The sequence below is a fragment of the Antechinus flavipes genome, chromosome 4 (assembly GCF_016432865.1).
Source record: "Antechinus flavipes isolate AdamAnt ecotype Samford, QLD, Australia chromosome 4, AdamAnt_v2, whole genome shotgun sequence".
NCBI lineage: Eukaryota > Metazoa > Chordata > Mammalia > Dasyuromorphia > Dasyuridae > Antechinus > Antechinus flavipes.
In genome coordinates this window covers 473414599-473432931 of record NC_067401.1, presented here as the reverse complement: position 1 = coordinate 473432931, position 18333 = coordinate 473414599, and the positions used below count along the sequence as shown (strand labels likewise).

The following is an 18333-nucleotide window of genomic DNA, read 5'->3' as shown; positions in this document are numbered from 1 at the left end:
CACTGGCCAGTGCCGAGCAGACTTCCTGGATAAGGAGCACGAGTGCCCAGCCCGGCTCCTCAGACTGCCGCCTCTCCCACCGGGGAGCAAGAGCAGGTCCCAGAAGTCAGCTGCTGTTAGAACCTGCGGCCTGCCAGGGCCAAGCCGGGAAGTGAGTCCGGTGCAGGGCTGGGAGTAAACGAGTGCTACAGTCGCCCACATATTTATTAAAGACAATCCCTCATACAGCATATAAAAAATATTTTCCTAGCTTACACAAAAGGCGTTTGACACCACACAGAAAAAGTTAAAAAAAAAATGGAAAACCACAGCCCGGCCTAGATGGGCTTAATCTTGAAATGCAAACCAATGAGGCTGAAGACTAAACACTTCAGGTCCTGGACCAGGTAATAAAATACTCGCAAACCTTCAGGATCCCTAGGACACAAGGAAAGGCACGTTAGACTCCACGTCCAGCGATGGCAGAGACCCACCCAGAGCTCCTGAGGATGCTTCCAGGGAGTCCTGGAGAGCAGCTGCCCCGCCCGCCCTCGGCCTGTGCCCCCCGATCCCCCTCCTCCACTTCCTGCTTTATGTTTAACAGTAACTCTGCTCCTATAGAGGGGAGGGGCCCAAGATCTGCAGGAACAGTCATGGGTGACAAACAGTTACAACTGTGGCATGGAAGGGGAAGAGCCCCAGGCCTGGGTCCTGAAGCCACAATGCAGTTAAAGGGGGCACGTCTGGGTGGGGCAGGATAGGAGTGGGGGTGGCGTGAGCTCAGGCCGTTCTAGGGCAGAGCCAGAGGGTAACACCAGGCAGCAAGAGCGGGTGGCCCACAGTCATGCACAGCGAAGGGCCCAAGGCCTCCCCCCGCAGGCCTGTTAGTGGCCCCTGGCCTGCGATGGGCGCACAGACCATCACCTGTTCCTCCCGGGTACTCTCCCTAGCACTGAGAAGGTAGAAGTGTCTCACTAGCAGGAAGGACCGCTGGCCTCTCTGCAGCTGGCAGGGGTTGGCCTCCTCCCTGCCCGGCTGCCCCACCTGCGCTCACCCCCCCATCCCCCCCCGGCAGCAGTGCTACAGACGTACTTAGACTGGTTCACATCAATAAGGGAGCCGATTTTGGATGTGGTGAAGGAAATGTGCTCATCTCCAATCACAATTTCAAGCTCCTGAAAGAGAATGGTTTAGCAAAAAAGATATCAGAAAATATGCTATTCTGAGTCCAGACCCTGCCTGGTTCCACTCAAGCCAGAAAGCCAGGCTTCCCTAGTGACTCCCAGCGGGGAGGACCGAGGCTCAGGTCAGGAAGGACTGGCCCGTGGGCCCAGCCATACCAGCAGCAACGGCAAAAGTCATTTGCGGAATCTGAGCCTAATTTCTTCACAGAATGAGGGGGAGGAGGCAGCATGAAATAGGGGGAAAAGTTGGCTTTAGAAACAGGGGACCCGGGTTCACATCCTGGCTGTGTCATTTGCTGCTTATATAACCCAATATAAGCCAATCTCTATGGCACAGTTTCAGTTTGCTTGAAAAATGGGACTATTAGAGTAATCCCTCCCATCATGACCCAAATCTACAATATTGCAACCAGATGGTCTCTAAGACCGGTTCCAATCCAAATACTAGTCAATTGGTAGAAGAAAAAAGCGACCATAATCGTGGTGGTTTCTTCACATTTAAATAATTTCATGTTGTGTTCTACAGAATGGTTTCACCAAAATAAATGCCCGTTAGATGGAGCAATGCTGGGGAACTTGTTGGTGTCTATGTTGAAAACCAGAAGTGAACATGGACCAACATTAATTTGGCAATTACATTTTCCTACACTGAGAGGTGGTACATAAGTGGGTGGGGGTCCCTGCGGCCTCGCTTCCGGACCCCGTCAATTCCCGTGAGTTCAACTATCCTCTATATGCAGACAACTCTGAGCATCAGCAAGTGCTTACGCCACATGCACGTGCCATTAGAATCCCACGCGTCCAAAAGACAGATCGAGTTCTTAGGGCTGAGAGCTCTGCCCCCTTCCAGCCCCGAAGGCTTGCTGTGTCACCTCTGACTCCCCCTCATTCCAATTCTGTCACTTTCCTGCCATGATATCTCCCACGTGCTCCCACTCACCCCCCTCCCCCCCGTCATTCCTGCCCCCACAGACGTCCCTCTCCCTTCAGCCCGGCTCAAGCACCATCTCCTACAAAAGCCTTTCTGGATCCCCTCGGTGGACACTGTGGTCCTGCTTCTCAAACCACCTTGTACCCAAACCACTCTGTGCTTGCCTGTATTTACTTTCTTTAAGAAATATTATTTCCCCTATAGTACTTTGACAGAAACCGTTAAATGTAAGCTGCTTGCAGGGAGGGAGTGTTTCACACTCATTGCCCCGATAAAGACAAAGAAAGTGAAAAAACAGAAACTATAAAAAGCTGCACTCACTGAAGACCCCCCTTCCCTCCTGTCCCCCTCACCTGCCGGCCCACCCTGTCGGGCGGAGGCCACAAAGCATCATCTTCTTTGGTAATCTCACTGTCGTCAATGATCCTCTTCAGCTCCTCCATCACACTCTTGTGGACGTAAGCCTGGAAGGGAACCCGAGAACAAAGTCTGCACCGGCCGCAGACGGCGGCCAGACCCTGGGCCATGAGGGGCCACGTCCCCCTTTCCCCATGAAACCCCTCTGCTTCCTGGGAACCACAGGGCCCTATCAGGCTCTCACCTCTTTTCTGATCATGACGTCATTTTTGTAATTGCTGTTGTTGGCATACCTCAGTTTGCCTATAAGGAGTAAAAATCACATTTAGTAACAAAAAAAAAAAAAGAAAAGAAAAAAACCTGGTAAAACACAGCGGCCTTAGTCGAACCCAGCCCTCCCCAGGTTCTGGGGTTGATCTCACTTTCAGGATCATCTACAAAATCCCGTTTGCCATTCAAAGCACTTCTCGTGCCCTCTCTCTCTTCCTCGTCCTCTTCCCCCTGACTCACCACCTTGTCTCTTCTAGCCAATGACCCCAGCCTCTGGCTGCTGCAGGAACAAGACCCTCCACCTCTCAGTGCCAGGAATTCTCTCTGGCTGCCCCCATGCCTGGAAGTCTCTCCCCCCAACTCCAATCCCTGATGTCCTTGCCTTTAAGTTCCAACTAAAATGCCTCCTTCTCCAGGAAGCCTCCCTAGGCCCCTTACTTCCAGGGCCCTCCCTCTGTTATCCCCTATTTATCCTGAGTGCACGCTGTCTTCGCCTGCTATTCTATCTTTCTTTGTATCCCAAACACTTGGCTCTGTGCCTGGCACACAGTAGGTGGACGCTTAATAAATGTTTATGACTAACATTCAGAGGGACAAACTTACAGTGGAAAAAAGAATACAGCAAACTGTATTATTAAATGTAGATTTTTTAAAAAATTTTTTGTATTAAATGTAAAAAAGACATCATGGGAAGAAGGAATGACTCGTTCTGCTTAGTCCCATTGGACAAAACTGGGAGCAATTGGAGGGAGCGGGGAAGCTGCTGAGTTTGAGATTTTGGCTCAAATCCGTCTGGGAAGGGGCAGAGGCCAGGGGCACTCGATGAGGACACGGTGGCTGCACTGCATGAGCTCCAAGGCTCCCTGAGAGAAGCTAGGGGCTGTGCTGGGAAAAGAGCAGCAGCAAAGACCCTCAGAAATTCCAGAAGACAAAAGCCACAGCCAGACCCGTGGCCTCCGCTGCCCACACACAAAAGTCAGAGGAGCGGCAAGAAGGACCGGGCCTGACCCCACGAAGAGACCCTTCCCGCAAATGCAATAGGGGCAGAAACGCACGGAGAGGAGCAAGACATGTCTCTCAGCTGGTCTTTTTGAAACGTGTGATTGCTTGAGGATTGGAAATCCCAGGGTAGAGCTCCCTCTCCAAAAGCAGATAGCGGCTCCCCACCTCTAAGGCCGGCTGTCGAGCTACGGAGCCGGGATGTTGTGGGCAGCGGCTTTGTGGCTACAAAAACAGCACCACAGGAGAAACTCAGAGCCAGGCTGGGATCACGCGAAGATCAGCAAAGACGCCCGTGGGGGGAGCAGCCGAGGCCGCTGGGTCCCTGTCAGCCCCTGGGTCCCTGTCAGTCCCTGTATTTCTATCTCTGGAATTCTCACTGTCTCTGCGGCTGCTCTACTTCCTGCATGGTGGCCCTTTTCTCTAGGACCTCAGGAGCTGTCTGGCCCAGCCATCGGTGATTTCCACTGGTGAGTCTCCAGGACACCAGAGCAGGCTGAGAAGTAGAAGAAATGGAGCAGAAGCTAGCACGGGGCTATCCTATGATAGCAACGGGGGGACTTCCAACATTATGCCCAAGCAGAAATCCATTTCTTAACTTGCCTTAATAATTTCATCCTTCAAAAGGCAAATAAGCCAGAGAATTTATGCTCTAGATCTGATGTTCATCAACAAGAAGGAACAGGTCAATGAATGAAAGTGATGGGAGCCTTGGGAGAAAGTGTCTAACGGCTCCAGTTCAGACTCCGATGAGGAACGGAAATTCGAGCACCGTCTCACGGGCAATCTAGATTTTAGGAAAGCTGATTTCCGAGGTTCTGGGTAGGATTCCACGTTTTAAAAATCTTAGCTCACAGGTTTCCATCAGAGTTACTTTAGCAAAGGATGGACGACGGCCTGTCGCCTGTGCGGACGGGACTCCTTGTTCATGTACAGACCCGTCCTTTCACCTCAGATTCGAGAAGCAGCAGCAGCATCAGAGCATAACGTGACAGGCTCCACATTGCTGCTCCTTAGTGACAGAGCTGGAGCTTTGGACTCAAGCACCCACGAATCCAATCCTGTCGGATTTGGCTATTAATTCTAAGGCACCAGCCCTCTGGGTGTGGCAGATTGTTAGTTAAAGAACTTTTTTTTTTTTTCGGATCCCATACAGACATCAAACATACAGGCCGTGGAGCTCTCTAGTCTATCCCTCCGTTACGGCAGGTGGGTCGTAAAACCAAAACTAGAAATGTTCACCGAGGGAGCCTGCCTCCTGCAGCCCCCTGCGTCAGGCACAAGGGGAGAAGACCAAGGCAAATCTGCTGAACTGGGAGCCAGAACCCCCCGCTCTGAATCCCGACTGCTTCCTGCTCCTCAGTGACCGGGGCAAGTCAGGCACGAGTGTTACAACATAAAACACGTTTGAAGAAAAGGTTCCAAGCCTCGGACACGTCATAGTTCAAGTCAAATATGTAAAAAAGCCAAGCAAAGGGAAAAAGTGCCACAAGACAATGTAAGTCACCGGACTCTGAGCAGGTTACTAATCACCAAACGAGTGACAAACCAAACAAAGCAGCGCCCCCTGAGCTTTTATGGAAAGACAGCGATCGGGAGCCGGGGCATCCGAGTTCCTGCCCCACATTTCCTGCTTATGGCCTGGGCCAAGTCGGTTCCCCAGTCTGGGTCCCGTCTATAAGATGGCCAGTGACAACTTAAGGCCTTATTCTTTACCCCACGAACCTCTCACAGCCAGGAAGGGCCAACAGTGGCTTAGCTCGCCAAGGAAGGGTAAAGGCTCTCTAAGAGGCCGCAGCCATGAGCTGATCATTGACTGAATTTAATACATTTCCCTGGGGAGAAGGGCCTCTCCTGGAGCCCAGGGCTGTCCCCGTGCCCGCCCAGGCCTGGCACTGCTTGCTGAATGGCAAAGGGAAACTCTTCTCAGACAAGTGGCAGAAGCCGGGCATCAGGGTGCACTCCAGGGGATGGGGGGGGGCACGGCCAGGGAGGGGGTCGGGGCCCTCTGCCAAGCACATCCTGCCAGGGAGCACCGAATGAATGAATGCCGGACCAAGGAAGGGCACCGGCGAGTGGGGCACCAGCTCCCCATCATTACACAAGCAGTTATGAAGCTCCAGCTGGATGTAAAACACCGGGGATGGAAAAAGACAAAAACCAAACAGTCCCGACCCTCAGGGGAGTGCATTCTATGGAGCAGGAAACGGCCTGGGAGAGACGGGGAGGGGCCCGGCTGAGAGCGGCCAATCCCAGGGCGCTGCAAGGGAGCCAGAGAACTTCAGCCGCATCGTCTCCGTGCCCCCCACCCCGGGACCCGGGGCATTCTCATCCCCGTTTACACAAGAGGAAACTGAGGCACTTTCTCTGCTTGCTCACGACGACCAGGGGGCGAAGGGGTAAGGGCCTCCCTTCTGCCCATGGAGGGGTCTTGTCAGCACCCTAAGAAACTCGAGCTTGGGCTCCCCAGCCCGGCCCCCTACTCTCCCAGGGCCCTCCCATCCCGGGCCCCCCCGGACTTCCCGGCTCTCCCGCACCTCCCTCTCCCAGGATCCTCCCCGGCGCGGCCCCCCCCCACTTCCTGACCCCCCCCCCAGCATCCTGGGGCCCCCCGGCCCAGCCCCCCCGTCCCGGCCACGCCGCTCCTGCCCTCACCGTCCGGCCGAAACTCAAACTCCAGGAATTCGTGGCCGAACTTGCCCTTGTGGCCCACGTAGTAGCGCAGGTAGAAGTCGCTGGCCATGGCCGAGCCGAGCCGGGCCTGAATCTGGGGTTCGCGCGGAGGGAGCGGGGCCCGCACAGCCGCCTGCACTAACCTGACCGGCGCCGATTTTGCCTAGGCCGCGAGGCGCGCGGCACTGACGTCACGAGCCAGCGCCCGCCAGAGCCCGAGGCCTCGCCCATCCCTTCCACTCTCAGACTGGCCCCGCCTTTTCTCCTCTCACCGACCTGACCCCGCCCCACGAGCTAGGCCCGGGTGGGGGGGGGGGAAGGGGGAGGGAGGCGCATGCGCAGTTGGGAATCTCACATTGGCCTTCATCTGTTGCCTGGGATACCTTGGATGTCTGTGACCCGAGCATCCCCCACCCGCCTCCAGCGCTACCCACTCCTTGCCACCAGAGGAGGAACGGCCTTCCTCTGCTCCCCGGGCCGGAGGGTCTGGGCCGGCTCTCGCCCTCCCCACCCGTGTGCCTCCGCTTCCACGCCCACGAACCGCTCCCCGCGGGTGCTCACTTCTGTCCCCCCCCTTCCCCCCCCCCCCCCCCCCCCGCCCTCTGCTTTGCACCTGCATCACAGCCCCCAAACACGGGCCCCACTCGGCGGTCCCTCCCTGCGCGCTGTCCTGCCTCCCGGACAAGGCGTGTACACTAGAGCCTCCCTCCCCGCCCTCGGCTTGTCATTCCAAGTCCGACTTGAAGCCGCCCTCCCCCAAATGACCGGGGCCCTTTCTCCACGCTCATTGCCCTGGATCAGCGGCGGCCTCTGGCACGACCCCTCGGGCCCTTCTCTTTGTTCTCGCTTCTCTGGGTTTCTGGGACAGTTTTAATCCCGTCTATCTTGGACTTTTATCCAGGTTGTTCCCACACCCTCCCCTGGGATTTATCCAGGTTGTTCCCACCCCCCTCCCTTCCTCTCCACTCTCTCACTTGATGACTTCATCAGTTCCATAGATTTCATTTTTTCTACATGGATGACTCAGATCCTCACCTTTTTCTGACCTTCAGCCCTGCGCCTTCAATCACCTGGCGGATATCTTGAAATGGGTCTCCCATAGACATCTTAACATGTCCCAAACTGAACCTATTACCTCCCACCCCCTCCTAACTCCGCTCCTGTCAAGGAAACTCTCCTTGTCCAGGCACCTAAGCTCAAACCTCATGCCATTCTCATCCTTAACTCTCTAACTCTTGTAACCAAATGCCAAACCCGAAGTCCGGGGGTGATTTCGTGAGCATCTCTCCTACAATTGCCCATTTCTCTCCTTTGACACCGTCACCACACTGGTACCTGCCCTCATCACTTCACATCCGCTGCCGTAGAACAGTCTGCCGGCCGGCTCCCTGCCTTGTGCCTCCTCACTCCAATCCATCCATCACTCAGCAACGCCAGTAATCTCTTTAAAGCCCAGAGCTGACCCCATCACCCACCCAACCCCATCTTGTCATCTCTAGGATCAGACATAAACTCTCTGCTTGGCATTTCCAAGTCCTTCCTTGCTGGCCTCTCCCCATTTTTCCAGCCTTTTAAATGTTTATCCCCTTCCCTGGCTGAGATTGCCTCCTCATTTTACAGCTGGGAAAACTGAGGCCCAGGGAAGTTATTTGAGGTCTCAAGAGGCATCGTTTTAATGAATTGTATTCAAAGGGGGTTGAATAGGCAGAAGTATTGGATCAACTGGAGAGTACTGGAGAGTAATGGCTCAATCAGTCCCCTTACTCCACCTTCCCTTCCCCTACTGTACTCTGTGAACTAATATCACTGGCTTCTCCTCTCAACTCCATGCATTTTTACCGTCCCACATCCTTAGAACGTTCTTCTCCTTCACTTCCATCTTCTAGTTTCCCTAGCTTCCTTCAACTCTTCAAGAAGACCTTCCCTTCCCCCCTAATGCCAGTGCCTTCCCTTCGAGTTTATCCCCCCTTTATCCTGTCTGTATCTTGTTTGTTCCTAGTTTGTCTGCATGTTGTTTCTGGATGGAAGTTGGATGAAAGGGGCTTCAATCACCAGACTATTAATGATGAGTAAATTTCAAAGGATTCTGGGTGAGCTACAAGTGAAAAAAAAAAAAAGGAATAATAGCAGCAAAATAAGAAAGGTTGGTTATCCTGGAGGAATGGAGAAGAGTACAGAAAGCATTAGAGCATTAGCCTGTGGTACCTTATAGAGCTATAAACATGTTCCCAGAGTCTTCTCAGCTTTGGCTTAGTGCAAAGAAAGTGGGAAGGCTGGAGGAAGTAGAATGAGATCATGTTTGTAAAACACTTCGCATAGGATCTAACCTGGTAGATGCTTGATAAATGTTCGATCCCTTCACTCCCCTGAGAGAAGGGGAACCCGAAGGCCAAGATTCTCCTTATGTTTTCCAGATCAAAGCTAGCCTTTCATTTTCCATTCCAGGCAGCTTTTGACTGCCTGTCAAAGAAGGCTTCCCACTCCCCCTTAGCCTTGTGGGATCGAAGGGCATCATTTAAACATGTTATTCTGTAAAAATCACAAGGTCTTCAAAAACTAGCTGGATCCTCCCTGGCCTCCTTTCCATTTATTCAGAAACCTGCAGATGCTGACTGTAGTAGATGTCTACATCGGGGGAAAAGTGGGGGAATAAGGATTTTGAAGCTCCTTCCATGTGCCAGTCACTGTGCTGGTGCTTTTATAAATGTCACCTCATTTGATACTTACAATGATTATAGCTACTCTTTATCAATCATCCGAAGACTGAATCATTACAATAACTCTATGACACAGGTAAGCCACAGGGATCCCCATCCCACAGCTTGACATAATGGAGCCAGGCTCATCGCCAGGAAAACTGGTTCAAATCCCATTCGGACACATCCTGGTTATGTGACCCTGGAAAAAAATCACTTGAATTCTCAGTGCCCTGGCAACTTATGGTTTTAAACTGTTAGCAGAGAAAGCTCCTTCCATCAATGAAATCACAGGTTTCAAACCAATTGTGAGTTTTTACTTTTCTCAGCTTTGTTTTAGCCTCGTGTGGATTTTTGACATGAGACATATTCTGTCCGCTCTCTAGCTTTCTTTTGCTTTTGTTTTATCTATAAATCTGTCATCGCATAACTGATATTGAGACCTCGATTAGAAATTCTTCCTGTGCAACAAGAGAACTGTTCGGTTCTGCACACATAGATTGTATCTAGGATATACGGCGACATATTTAACATGTATGGGACTGATTGCCATGGGGTTGGAGGGAGGGGAAAAGTCGGAACAGAAGTGAGTGCAAGGGATAATGTTGTAAAAAATTACCCTGGCATGGGTTCTGTCAATAAAGTTATAATTATTTTTTAAAAAAATAAAAATGAATATAAAAAAAAGAGAGAGAGAGAACTCGGTTAGAACAGTTCAGGACCAAGCTCAGCTCCCTGGGGCTCTCTGCCTCTCCTGAAACGACCGCCTGATCCATTAAGGAAGGAACACTCTCCAGGTCTGCTCATTCAACCCCTTTTGTACACCTTACATCAGAACAATGCTTTGTGAGACCCCAAGTTCCTTCCTTGGGCCTCAGTTTCCCCAGTTGTAAACTGAGGAGACATTTTCAGCAAGGGAAGGACTGTGCTGGGAAATTTACAACTATTGTTTGATCGTCATAGTAGCCTGAGGCAAATGCTGTTGTTATTCTCATTGTACAACCAAGGGAATTGAGGCAAAGGGAGGTGAAGTGATTGGGGTCACACATTCACTGTCTGAAGCTGAATTTGAACTCAGGTCTTCCTGAGTCCAGTTCAATCCCCTATCCCGGCTGCCTCTAGCTAGCTAACCTGTCTCAGAGGCAGATTAGGAAGCCAGCTCTTCCCGACTCCTAGACCTGCCTTCCAATCTCCTAATATTCACAGCCCCATTGGGTTTCTGCCTTCATAATGGTTCTATTTCTTCCTAAAATAATACCCCCAAACCCAATATTTGTAGAGTCAGGAAGACCAGTTATATATGAGTTCTATGGGGGGGGGGAGGAAATGCAGATCCGGGGCAGATGGAACAAGGAAAAAAGCCTGTCCCAAACATAGAATATTGCAGTGGAGGACCTGTCCCAAGCTTGGGAGGAGGAATGGGATCTCCGGAGAGAAACCATCAGGGAGAGGAGGGTCCAAGGACGGTGGGATCAGGCAGGAGGGCAAACTGAAAGCAAAGAGATGGATTAGCATGCTAAAGAAACTGCTGAGCACGGCTTCACGTTTCCCATTTGGGTTTCCTAAGGCTGGGGTCTGCTTAGCATACAAATTCAGACGCAGCCTTTTGCTGCAACTCAGGAATAACATTTACCTTAAACAGAAAAGGCCTTTCTGCAAGGGGAGAGAAAAAGAAAGAAAGGAGGAATCATTCAGGGGAGAAAAGGGGAGCTTTTGGAAGGAATATCTGCCACACAGCAGTGACTACAATGAGAGCCGTTCCCTAGTCATCAAATATTTTTACCGTTGTGAAAAATGTCCATCTCGACAAAACTGCAGAGCTGAAGTCACCATTTAGGACAGAGGGCAGATTTCTCTTGTCCAAGGTCAACAAGCTGTATTTACAGCAGTGGATGTGATCGACCGCTTTAGGTGGTTTGTGGTCATTTAATTTTCTTGCTTTCTGCCAGAAGGACGTGAGCTAGCTGGGGGATTTTCCATCGTTAGTTCATTAAGATGGGAAATGATAATGGTTCCTCCTCCTCCCTGCCCCCATCCCCACTTCCTCTATCATGTCCCGTTTCCTCTGCCAGTCTGTGCAAAAATAGTCATAGTTTTGTGCCATATACACCAAGAGAACCAAAATGACATCACTATGGCGGATCGAAGAGTGTCCGCCTGTGATCGATCGGCCCAAGACAAGCTCAGAAGGCTCTTTGGCAGGTCAGGCACAAAGTCCATGTGAACATCTGGAGGAGGCGGCTCTAAATTTATGCACCTCACATGCACAGGTGCACCTCCATTTATGCACCTCACGTTTCTTTGGAACGAATTCATTTCTGCTTTGCTCACAGAGCACAGCATCTTCTTGGAAGGGGGCACGTGATCCTGGGCAGCCTGTGGAAGTGTCCCCCATGTCTCACAATTGGATCCAGAGCTCTTCGGAGGGACCTTGAGAATATCCTTGAATCGCTTCTGACCTCCATGTGTTTGCCTTATGTGGATTATCTGTAAAATAGCCTTGTGAGCAAGCACACAGTGTGGCCGCCCATCGGGGTTGCGCTCTCTGCAGCCGTTAGCGTGCTTGGTGGTTCGGCTCCAGGAAGGACCTCGGTGTCAGAACCTTATTTGCCAGGTCATCCTTAGAGTCTTCCTAAGACAGTTCAGTGGAAGTGAATCCGTTTCCTGGCAGACTGTCCGGTTTCACCCTCAGGGGGTAGGCAGCCCGATACCTCTTCTCTCCCACACGTTCCTTCAGAGCCTCCCAAATAGCAGCTCTAACCATGTCTCTCACTCACTTTCAATTAACCCCAGTGACTCCCTATTACCTGGAGGAGTAAATATAAACCCGTCCAGTTAGTGTTCAAAGCCCTTCGCAATCCAGCTCCTTCCTCCATTTGAGCCTCCCTGCCCTTTGCCTCCTTCCTCATACTCCACTTTTGGTGACCTTATGGTCACATCTCCTGCATTTCCACTGCTTGTCCCCCATACCTGGCTTGCTTTCTCCATCTCTGCCCCCTCATGTCTCTGGTTTCCTTCCAGACTCAGCTTAGATCCCACCTTCCACAAGGAGTCTTTCACAATTTGCCCTCCTTCCTTCTCCCGCTAGTAAATTTCCTTTCAAGATTACCTGCCATTTAAGAAAAGGAACAAGCATTTATTAAGCACCCACTGTACTAAGTGCTTTACAGATGGTATTTGGTCATTTACACTGCTTATCCATCTTGGAATTATACAGTTATTTTCATCCTATTTAGTATTTATTTAGTCATTTCCACCTCATTTCCTTCTTTAGGATATTATTTTTGTGAGATCAAGGGCAGTTTTCACCATTCTCATTCTTTAACTTGATGAGCGACTGATTAGTTCTTGAAATAAGCTGCAGGTAATCAGGGTCACGTGTCCGTTGATTGTGGAAAATAAAATGACGATGTTACAAGGTTGGTCATTCTAGGACACATACAGCATTTTTCTCCTTTTAATAACAATTTTCTATGTAACACATTAAACTGTGCTTTCAAATTGTTGAGGTTGGGAAGGGACCCCAAAAGGTCGGGGGTCCCGGACCGGTGTGGCAAAGTGTCTCAAAAGAATTTGCAGGCTTGAACCCGTCTCCAAGGCAAGGGCAAAGGTTATTGTGATTGTAACGCCAACTGACGTGGGCTAAATTCCAAGAGAATTTTGCAAAGAAACAGAAGCAAGGAGGCCCATTTATCCTGTTCATGTCATTGCTACGCTAATTTTATGGCCTAGAAATATTTGGTCATCACTGACCAACAGACAGTAATGTTTGTAGGACTATTCTCAGGCCAGAAGACTTGAAATCATTAAGAGACAGATTGTCAGAGCAATAGTCTCAGGAAACCCCATTATATCTTCCTTAAAATAAAGGGAAGAAATATTATTATATTCCTAGGCCAGAGGACTTTTATAATCATTGACAGAACAAGAGCATTCTTAGATCAGAGAGCCTCAGGAGCAGATTCCAAAGCCAGAAGATTTAGAATCACTGATATTGTTAGAACGGAAGCCCCTAAGGTCAGGGGACCTTAAAATTATTGAGAATACAGCTGAGAAGCTGTATCACATCAAAATGACCCAGTACCCCTCTCAGTATACCTGGGGCCACCAAGCCCATGTTTCTCTCTCCATTGGCTATTAGTTCTTGCACCAGGATTATTTGCCCAATGTTAAGGACTATGCCTAAGTGCGAAACCCAAAAAGCCTGTAAAGGGTTAAAGGGGACTGGACCATTATTGGGTCGGTCATTCTCGAAAGCCTCCGCAGCTGTGAATCATAACACACTTGAAGGAATTGTGAATCAGCCTTTACTGATGCCGATGTTGCTTGTGATTGGGAATGAAATAAACGGGAGGCAAGAGGGGAGAGGGAGGTCAAAGGATGCACCTGCCTCTCAGGCCCCTTGGATCCATCATCCTCTCCCATGAAGGGATTTATTCTGCTGGTCAGAATGAGATCCTCAGCAGCCACTAGCAGCCACTATTGGGCTCCCATAACAGCCCAATAAGAGATCCTGCCCATTAATTAGCTAATCAGTTCAAGAGTCCTGGACCTAGTTGATGTACATTCAGCAGAGAGATGAGAAACATACTCTCTATTCGTGGTGACACAGAAAGGGGCAGGGATTAAAGAGCTTCAAGTATCAGACAAGAGTCAGCTGTGGTTTCAGGATAGTCCAGAAAATCCCGAGTGAGTTCTGAGGAAACTCCATGAGGAACCCAAAGGATGCTGAGGTGGACAATGTCAGAGACAGGAATTACTCTGGCTCTAAGGGTTCTCTCCGCATGTGCCTTGCTATCATTATATTAAATTTGGGTCCGATGGACAATTAATATTTGTCAGAAAGGTGCCCCAGGATTATGGGAGAAATGTGGCTTCTTTGGTAGCTTCTGCTACTGGTATTTTTGCCAAGAAAACCCCAAATGGGCTCACACAGTTGCACACAACTGAACAACAATCCGTTCTTCCTTTCCTGTCTTAATGTTTTTACTTTGAACTGATTACGCCTGCTGGTTCATTGTTAGTGATAAACCCATTGGTTGGGGCTCATTAGTCATAGTTTTAGGGGTCTGGATCCACAGGGTTCCCTAGAACCTTCAAGTAGCAAACATCCTTTGGGGACCTAACCCGTGAGTGGCCAGTTAAGGAGGCAGCCTCTACAGAGGCTAGTGGCAATCCCTGCACATAGTAGGTACTTTCAAAATCATTGGTTACATCGACAACTAAAGTTTTAAAATGGATGGTGATGACAAACTGGACTCCATTTAATGCTAAGCCCTCCCAAAGAAGGGTAGTAGAGATTTTTGTCTGGTGGCAGACAGTTTATCTCATTAAATTGCTTGCGCATAAAAAAGCTGGTCCCGGGGCAGTGTGATCCAGTGGCCAGACAGCATGTCCAGATAGGTTTTCTTCACAGCCTTGCCTTGAGTTTATTTTTGGCAGGGTTTTAGGTCCAGTTCAGGGGCCATCTTTCGCCCCAATCGATGCCCTTCCTACATGTGCCTTCTTTCTTTGCCTTCCCCTGCCTCCCAAGAAGCCCGGTTTCCTCTTTCCGAAATTTCTCCCAGGGCTTTGTCTGGAGTTTGTTTTGCTCGGAGCACCACAGGCCTTGTGTAAGAGCTGTCTATGTACACGTGTCTTTTCCTCTGTCCTCCACCCCTCTGGCCTAAAAGCTCCCAGAGGCTGGTCAGGATTTTAGCTCAGAACTCGATGAGCACTGTTTTATAAGCATTAAGTGTTTAATAAATGTTAAATCAATCTGACATTTTTGAAAGCACAGAATGATGGTTCAACTCCCAGTGGGAAGCAGGGACAAGTGTGCTGTCAGAATCATAGGTCCTGAGGTCAAATCCTGTCTGATAGTTATGACCCACGTGACCTTAGATGTGTCACCTGTCTTCTATAAGATTCAAATTTCTCATCTGAAAAATAAAGGAGTCAGACTAGATGACCTCTTGGGTCCCTTCCAGTCATAGATCTAAGAGCCCTTATTATTATTATCTAAGACCTTATTTAGTCCAGCTTTGTGCCTGGAGTTAGAAGGGATGAATGCCCTCTAGAATAGCCCTAACCACTGGTTATCCAGCCTTTTCTTGACCAGACTGGCTTCTTACTCAGGTGGCTCATTTTACTTTCCAGATAGTTCAGTTACTAGCCTGCTCGTTCTTGTACTCAGCAGAACTGGTAGTTTTCTTGTATCCTCAGCTGATCATTTCCCGAGTCACAGCATTGCTATGTTTTGTCTTGATATTCTAGACTCCAAGCTCCCAAAATTGTGCTTTATCTAAACGTTCCTCCTCCCAATAACTATCACCTATTGTGCACATAGTAGGCACTTTCTATTTAAAATATTCCCAAGACTTAGCGGAGGGCAGAGATAGCAGGCTCCAGCAATTTGCAGACATGACCAAGCTGGAAAGTTAGTTAATGCATGGGTGCATTATCCCCAAACAGTCAATAGTCAATTGGGAATAGGGAATATTCCCAATATTAGGAATAATCAATAGGGAAAATTTATTAAGCATGTATTCTGTTCTAGACACTGTGCTAACAAAAAAGCTTGACAGAGCAGGAAACGGGACTAACTGGAGTAAGGTTAAAGGTAATGGGGACAAAGGATAGGATCACCAGGTTAAAGTTGGAAGGAACCTCAGAGTCCAAAAATGTTGAATGTCCTCATTTTTGCAAACTGAGGCCCTATGACTTAGGTCATATTTTTAGAGCTGGGAAAGATGCAAGAGGCCATTGGTTTAAACTTCTCATTTTACAGAACAAGAAACTGAGGCTTGGCAAAACTAAATGATTTGTGACTTGTCTAAGGTCATACCAGTAACAGATCCAGAATTCAAACCTAGTCCCTCTGATTCTAACCCCTTTCCACACTGCCTCCAAGTGTAAAACCTATAAGGAATCAACTTTATTAGTATGAGGTTGGGACAAAAATAATTTGGGGGTTCTGGCAGAAAGGCCAACATTGGGATACAGCGTAACGTATGTTTGGGGGCTGCACTTAAAGAAGCGCGGCTTCCAGGAAGCATTAGTTCCTCCAATGGCTCAGAGGACAGAGCGCCAGACCCGGAGCCAGGAAGAACCGATTCCAAATCCAGCCTCAGACACTCCCTGAGCAAATCAGTGAAGCCCATTGCCTCGGGTTCCTCATCTGTTAAATGAGAAGGAAATGACAAACCACTTCAGTATCTCCACCAGGAAAATACCAAGGGTCACGAAGAGTCGGCCACGATTGAAATGAATGAGCAACAACCGCTCTTCCCTAGTCAGAACCTGCCTGAGTTTGGGGCATCGCATTTTAGAAAGGCCGTGGACACACTGCAGAGGTGTCCGGAGGACATCGCAAGAGGAAGGTCTGGGTCCTGTGGGGACTGCCGAGGACCTGGAGGAGAGAAGGATGGAAGGCCCAAAATAGTCATCTTCAATAAAGGGGTTACATGAGGAGCAACTGCAAGGGCAGATGGAAGCAGCTCCAAGTCAGGAACAACTCCCTACCAAGCGGCGCTGTCCGAGGTGCTGCCCAGAAGAACCGTGGTTCCCTTCCTTGGAGGTCTTCCAGCGGAGGACGGATGATCTCTGTGGTCCTTTCCAGCACTGAGGTTCTCAGAGCGGTCAGGAAGGGCTGGATTTAGCGCCAAGAAGAACTGGGTTTGAATCTCACCCCAGCTTGGCAATTCTGTACACAGGCTCAGTGTCTATTAAGAGACAGGGTTGGGCTAGTGATCTCCAGAGCTGGACCCCATGATTCCATGAGCCCCAGGATTGTCAATATACCAAAGAAGCTTTTCCTCGTTCCCCCATAGGGCAGCTCAAGGGTTCTTAACCGTTTCTGTGTCCTGCGCCCCTCGGTGGTCAGTCTGGTGTGAAACCTACGGGCCTCTTCTTAGAATCACATTTTAAAATGCCTAAAAATAGTCTTACAAAGGAAATCAAATGTTGGTGAAAGTCAAGCTGTAATTTTCCCCTATTCCAAATTTACAACTTCCTTAAACCCGTCCAGAGGTTGCTTCACACACCCCAGGTGAGATTCACTCCTCACTATGACCCTGTATTCTTCTATGGTTACTTGCGGGTGTTCACAATGGCTCTCCCCGGAGACCGCAAGCTCCTTGAGGGCAGGACCTGCTTCACTACTGGCTTTGTGTCTCTGGTACCTGCTTAATAAATGACTCTTGAGCCATTAACACTGCAGACTCCTCACTGAAAGACCACAATGGCACAGTTCTCCCAGATTAAAAAAAATGAGTTTAATGTGATTGTAGAAAGAGTGCAGTTTTACAAACGACCTCATTTTGGTTTGCAGTTCCCCCACATCGATGTCAGTCCAGCAACAGCGACGCAGCCATCCCCCCCTCCTCCTCAGTCCCTCAGCCCGCAAGCTAGAAACTGAAACAGAAAAGGCACCGAGCGTGGACATGAACAGAGCTGGAGGCGACCCAAGAAGGGAGGCGGGAACGACATCCCGACAAAGCCTGACGGATGGTCAATGCCGGGACCATGTTTTAAAACAAGAAAAACATCAGAGCGAACAAAAAATGCCTTTTCTGTTCTACGACTTAGGATTTTTTTTCCCACAAGATATTGTTTTCATACCAGGACCAGAATTTAAACTGACAACAATTAAAAGCAAACAACATTTATTTTTGTTTTATTTTTTGTTTCATAAAAGATGTCTGTACAGATTTGTGTTTTCTGTTCTTAATTTTTGTTTTAAAAAAAGTATCAAAACCTTCCCATCTCCAAACATATTTACAGATGTTTTTTTTCTTTTTTTTTTCTGATGTCAAATGATGGGTACCAACGTGGTTTCCAGCTGATCCTGGGCCATGCACATGGTGAATGGCCTTAGAAAATAGAGGCTTCCTGGACTTACTACGAGGACTGGAAACCCAAAGCAGGTCTGACGGTCACCTCTTTGGAGGTCATGTGACTTCCAAAGGACGGGAGTCGAAAAAGACAATGGATGCCTCACTTTAGATACGCTACCTTTGTGCATTGGTGGGGGAAAGGAGTGATTTACTCTGGGAACTGATGGCTGACTCCTTGCTATGCCCTAAGATGATGGGCTGTGACCATGCAATACAATGACTGGGGTTCATCTCCCGATGGTGCCTTGGAGCCCCCATGTTCTTCATATTCCAGAATTTCAGAGGGACACGGAGACTTCCCCCTAACATCTGTCCACTCACTTTGAGCGTTCTTGCCCGTGTCGAAGAATTTGGATTTATGGATGTGA

The 18333-nt window shown here is 49.3% G+C and overlaps 1 protein-coding gene across 1 annotated transcript; it reads right to left on the bottom strand.

The window, feature by feature from the left end:
* Nucleotides 1-186: 186 nt before the first annotated feature.
* On the bottom strand, nt 187-6582 carry MAGOH (mago homolog, exon junction complex subunit). Its single transcript, XM_051999668.1, has 5 exons — nt 6376-6582; nt 2696-2754; nt 2448-2558; nt 1072-1154; nt 187-417 (listed from the first exon to the last, which is right to left on the bottom strand). Exons 1-5 carry the CDS (start codon nt 6461-6463, stop codon nt 318-320), a joined length of 441 nt encoding a protein of 146 aa, XP_051855628.1. The 5' UTR covers nt 6464-6582; the 3' UTR covers nt 187-317.
* Nucleotides 6583-18333: the final 11751 nt, after the last annotated feature.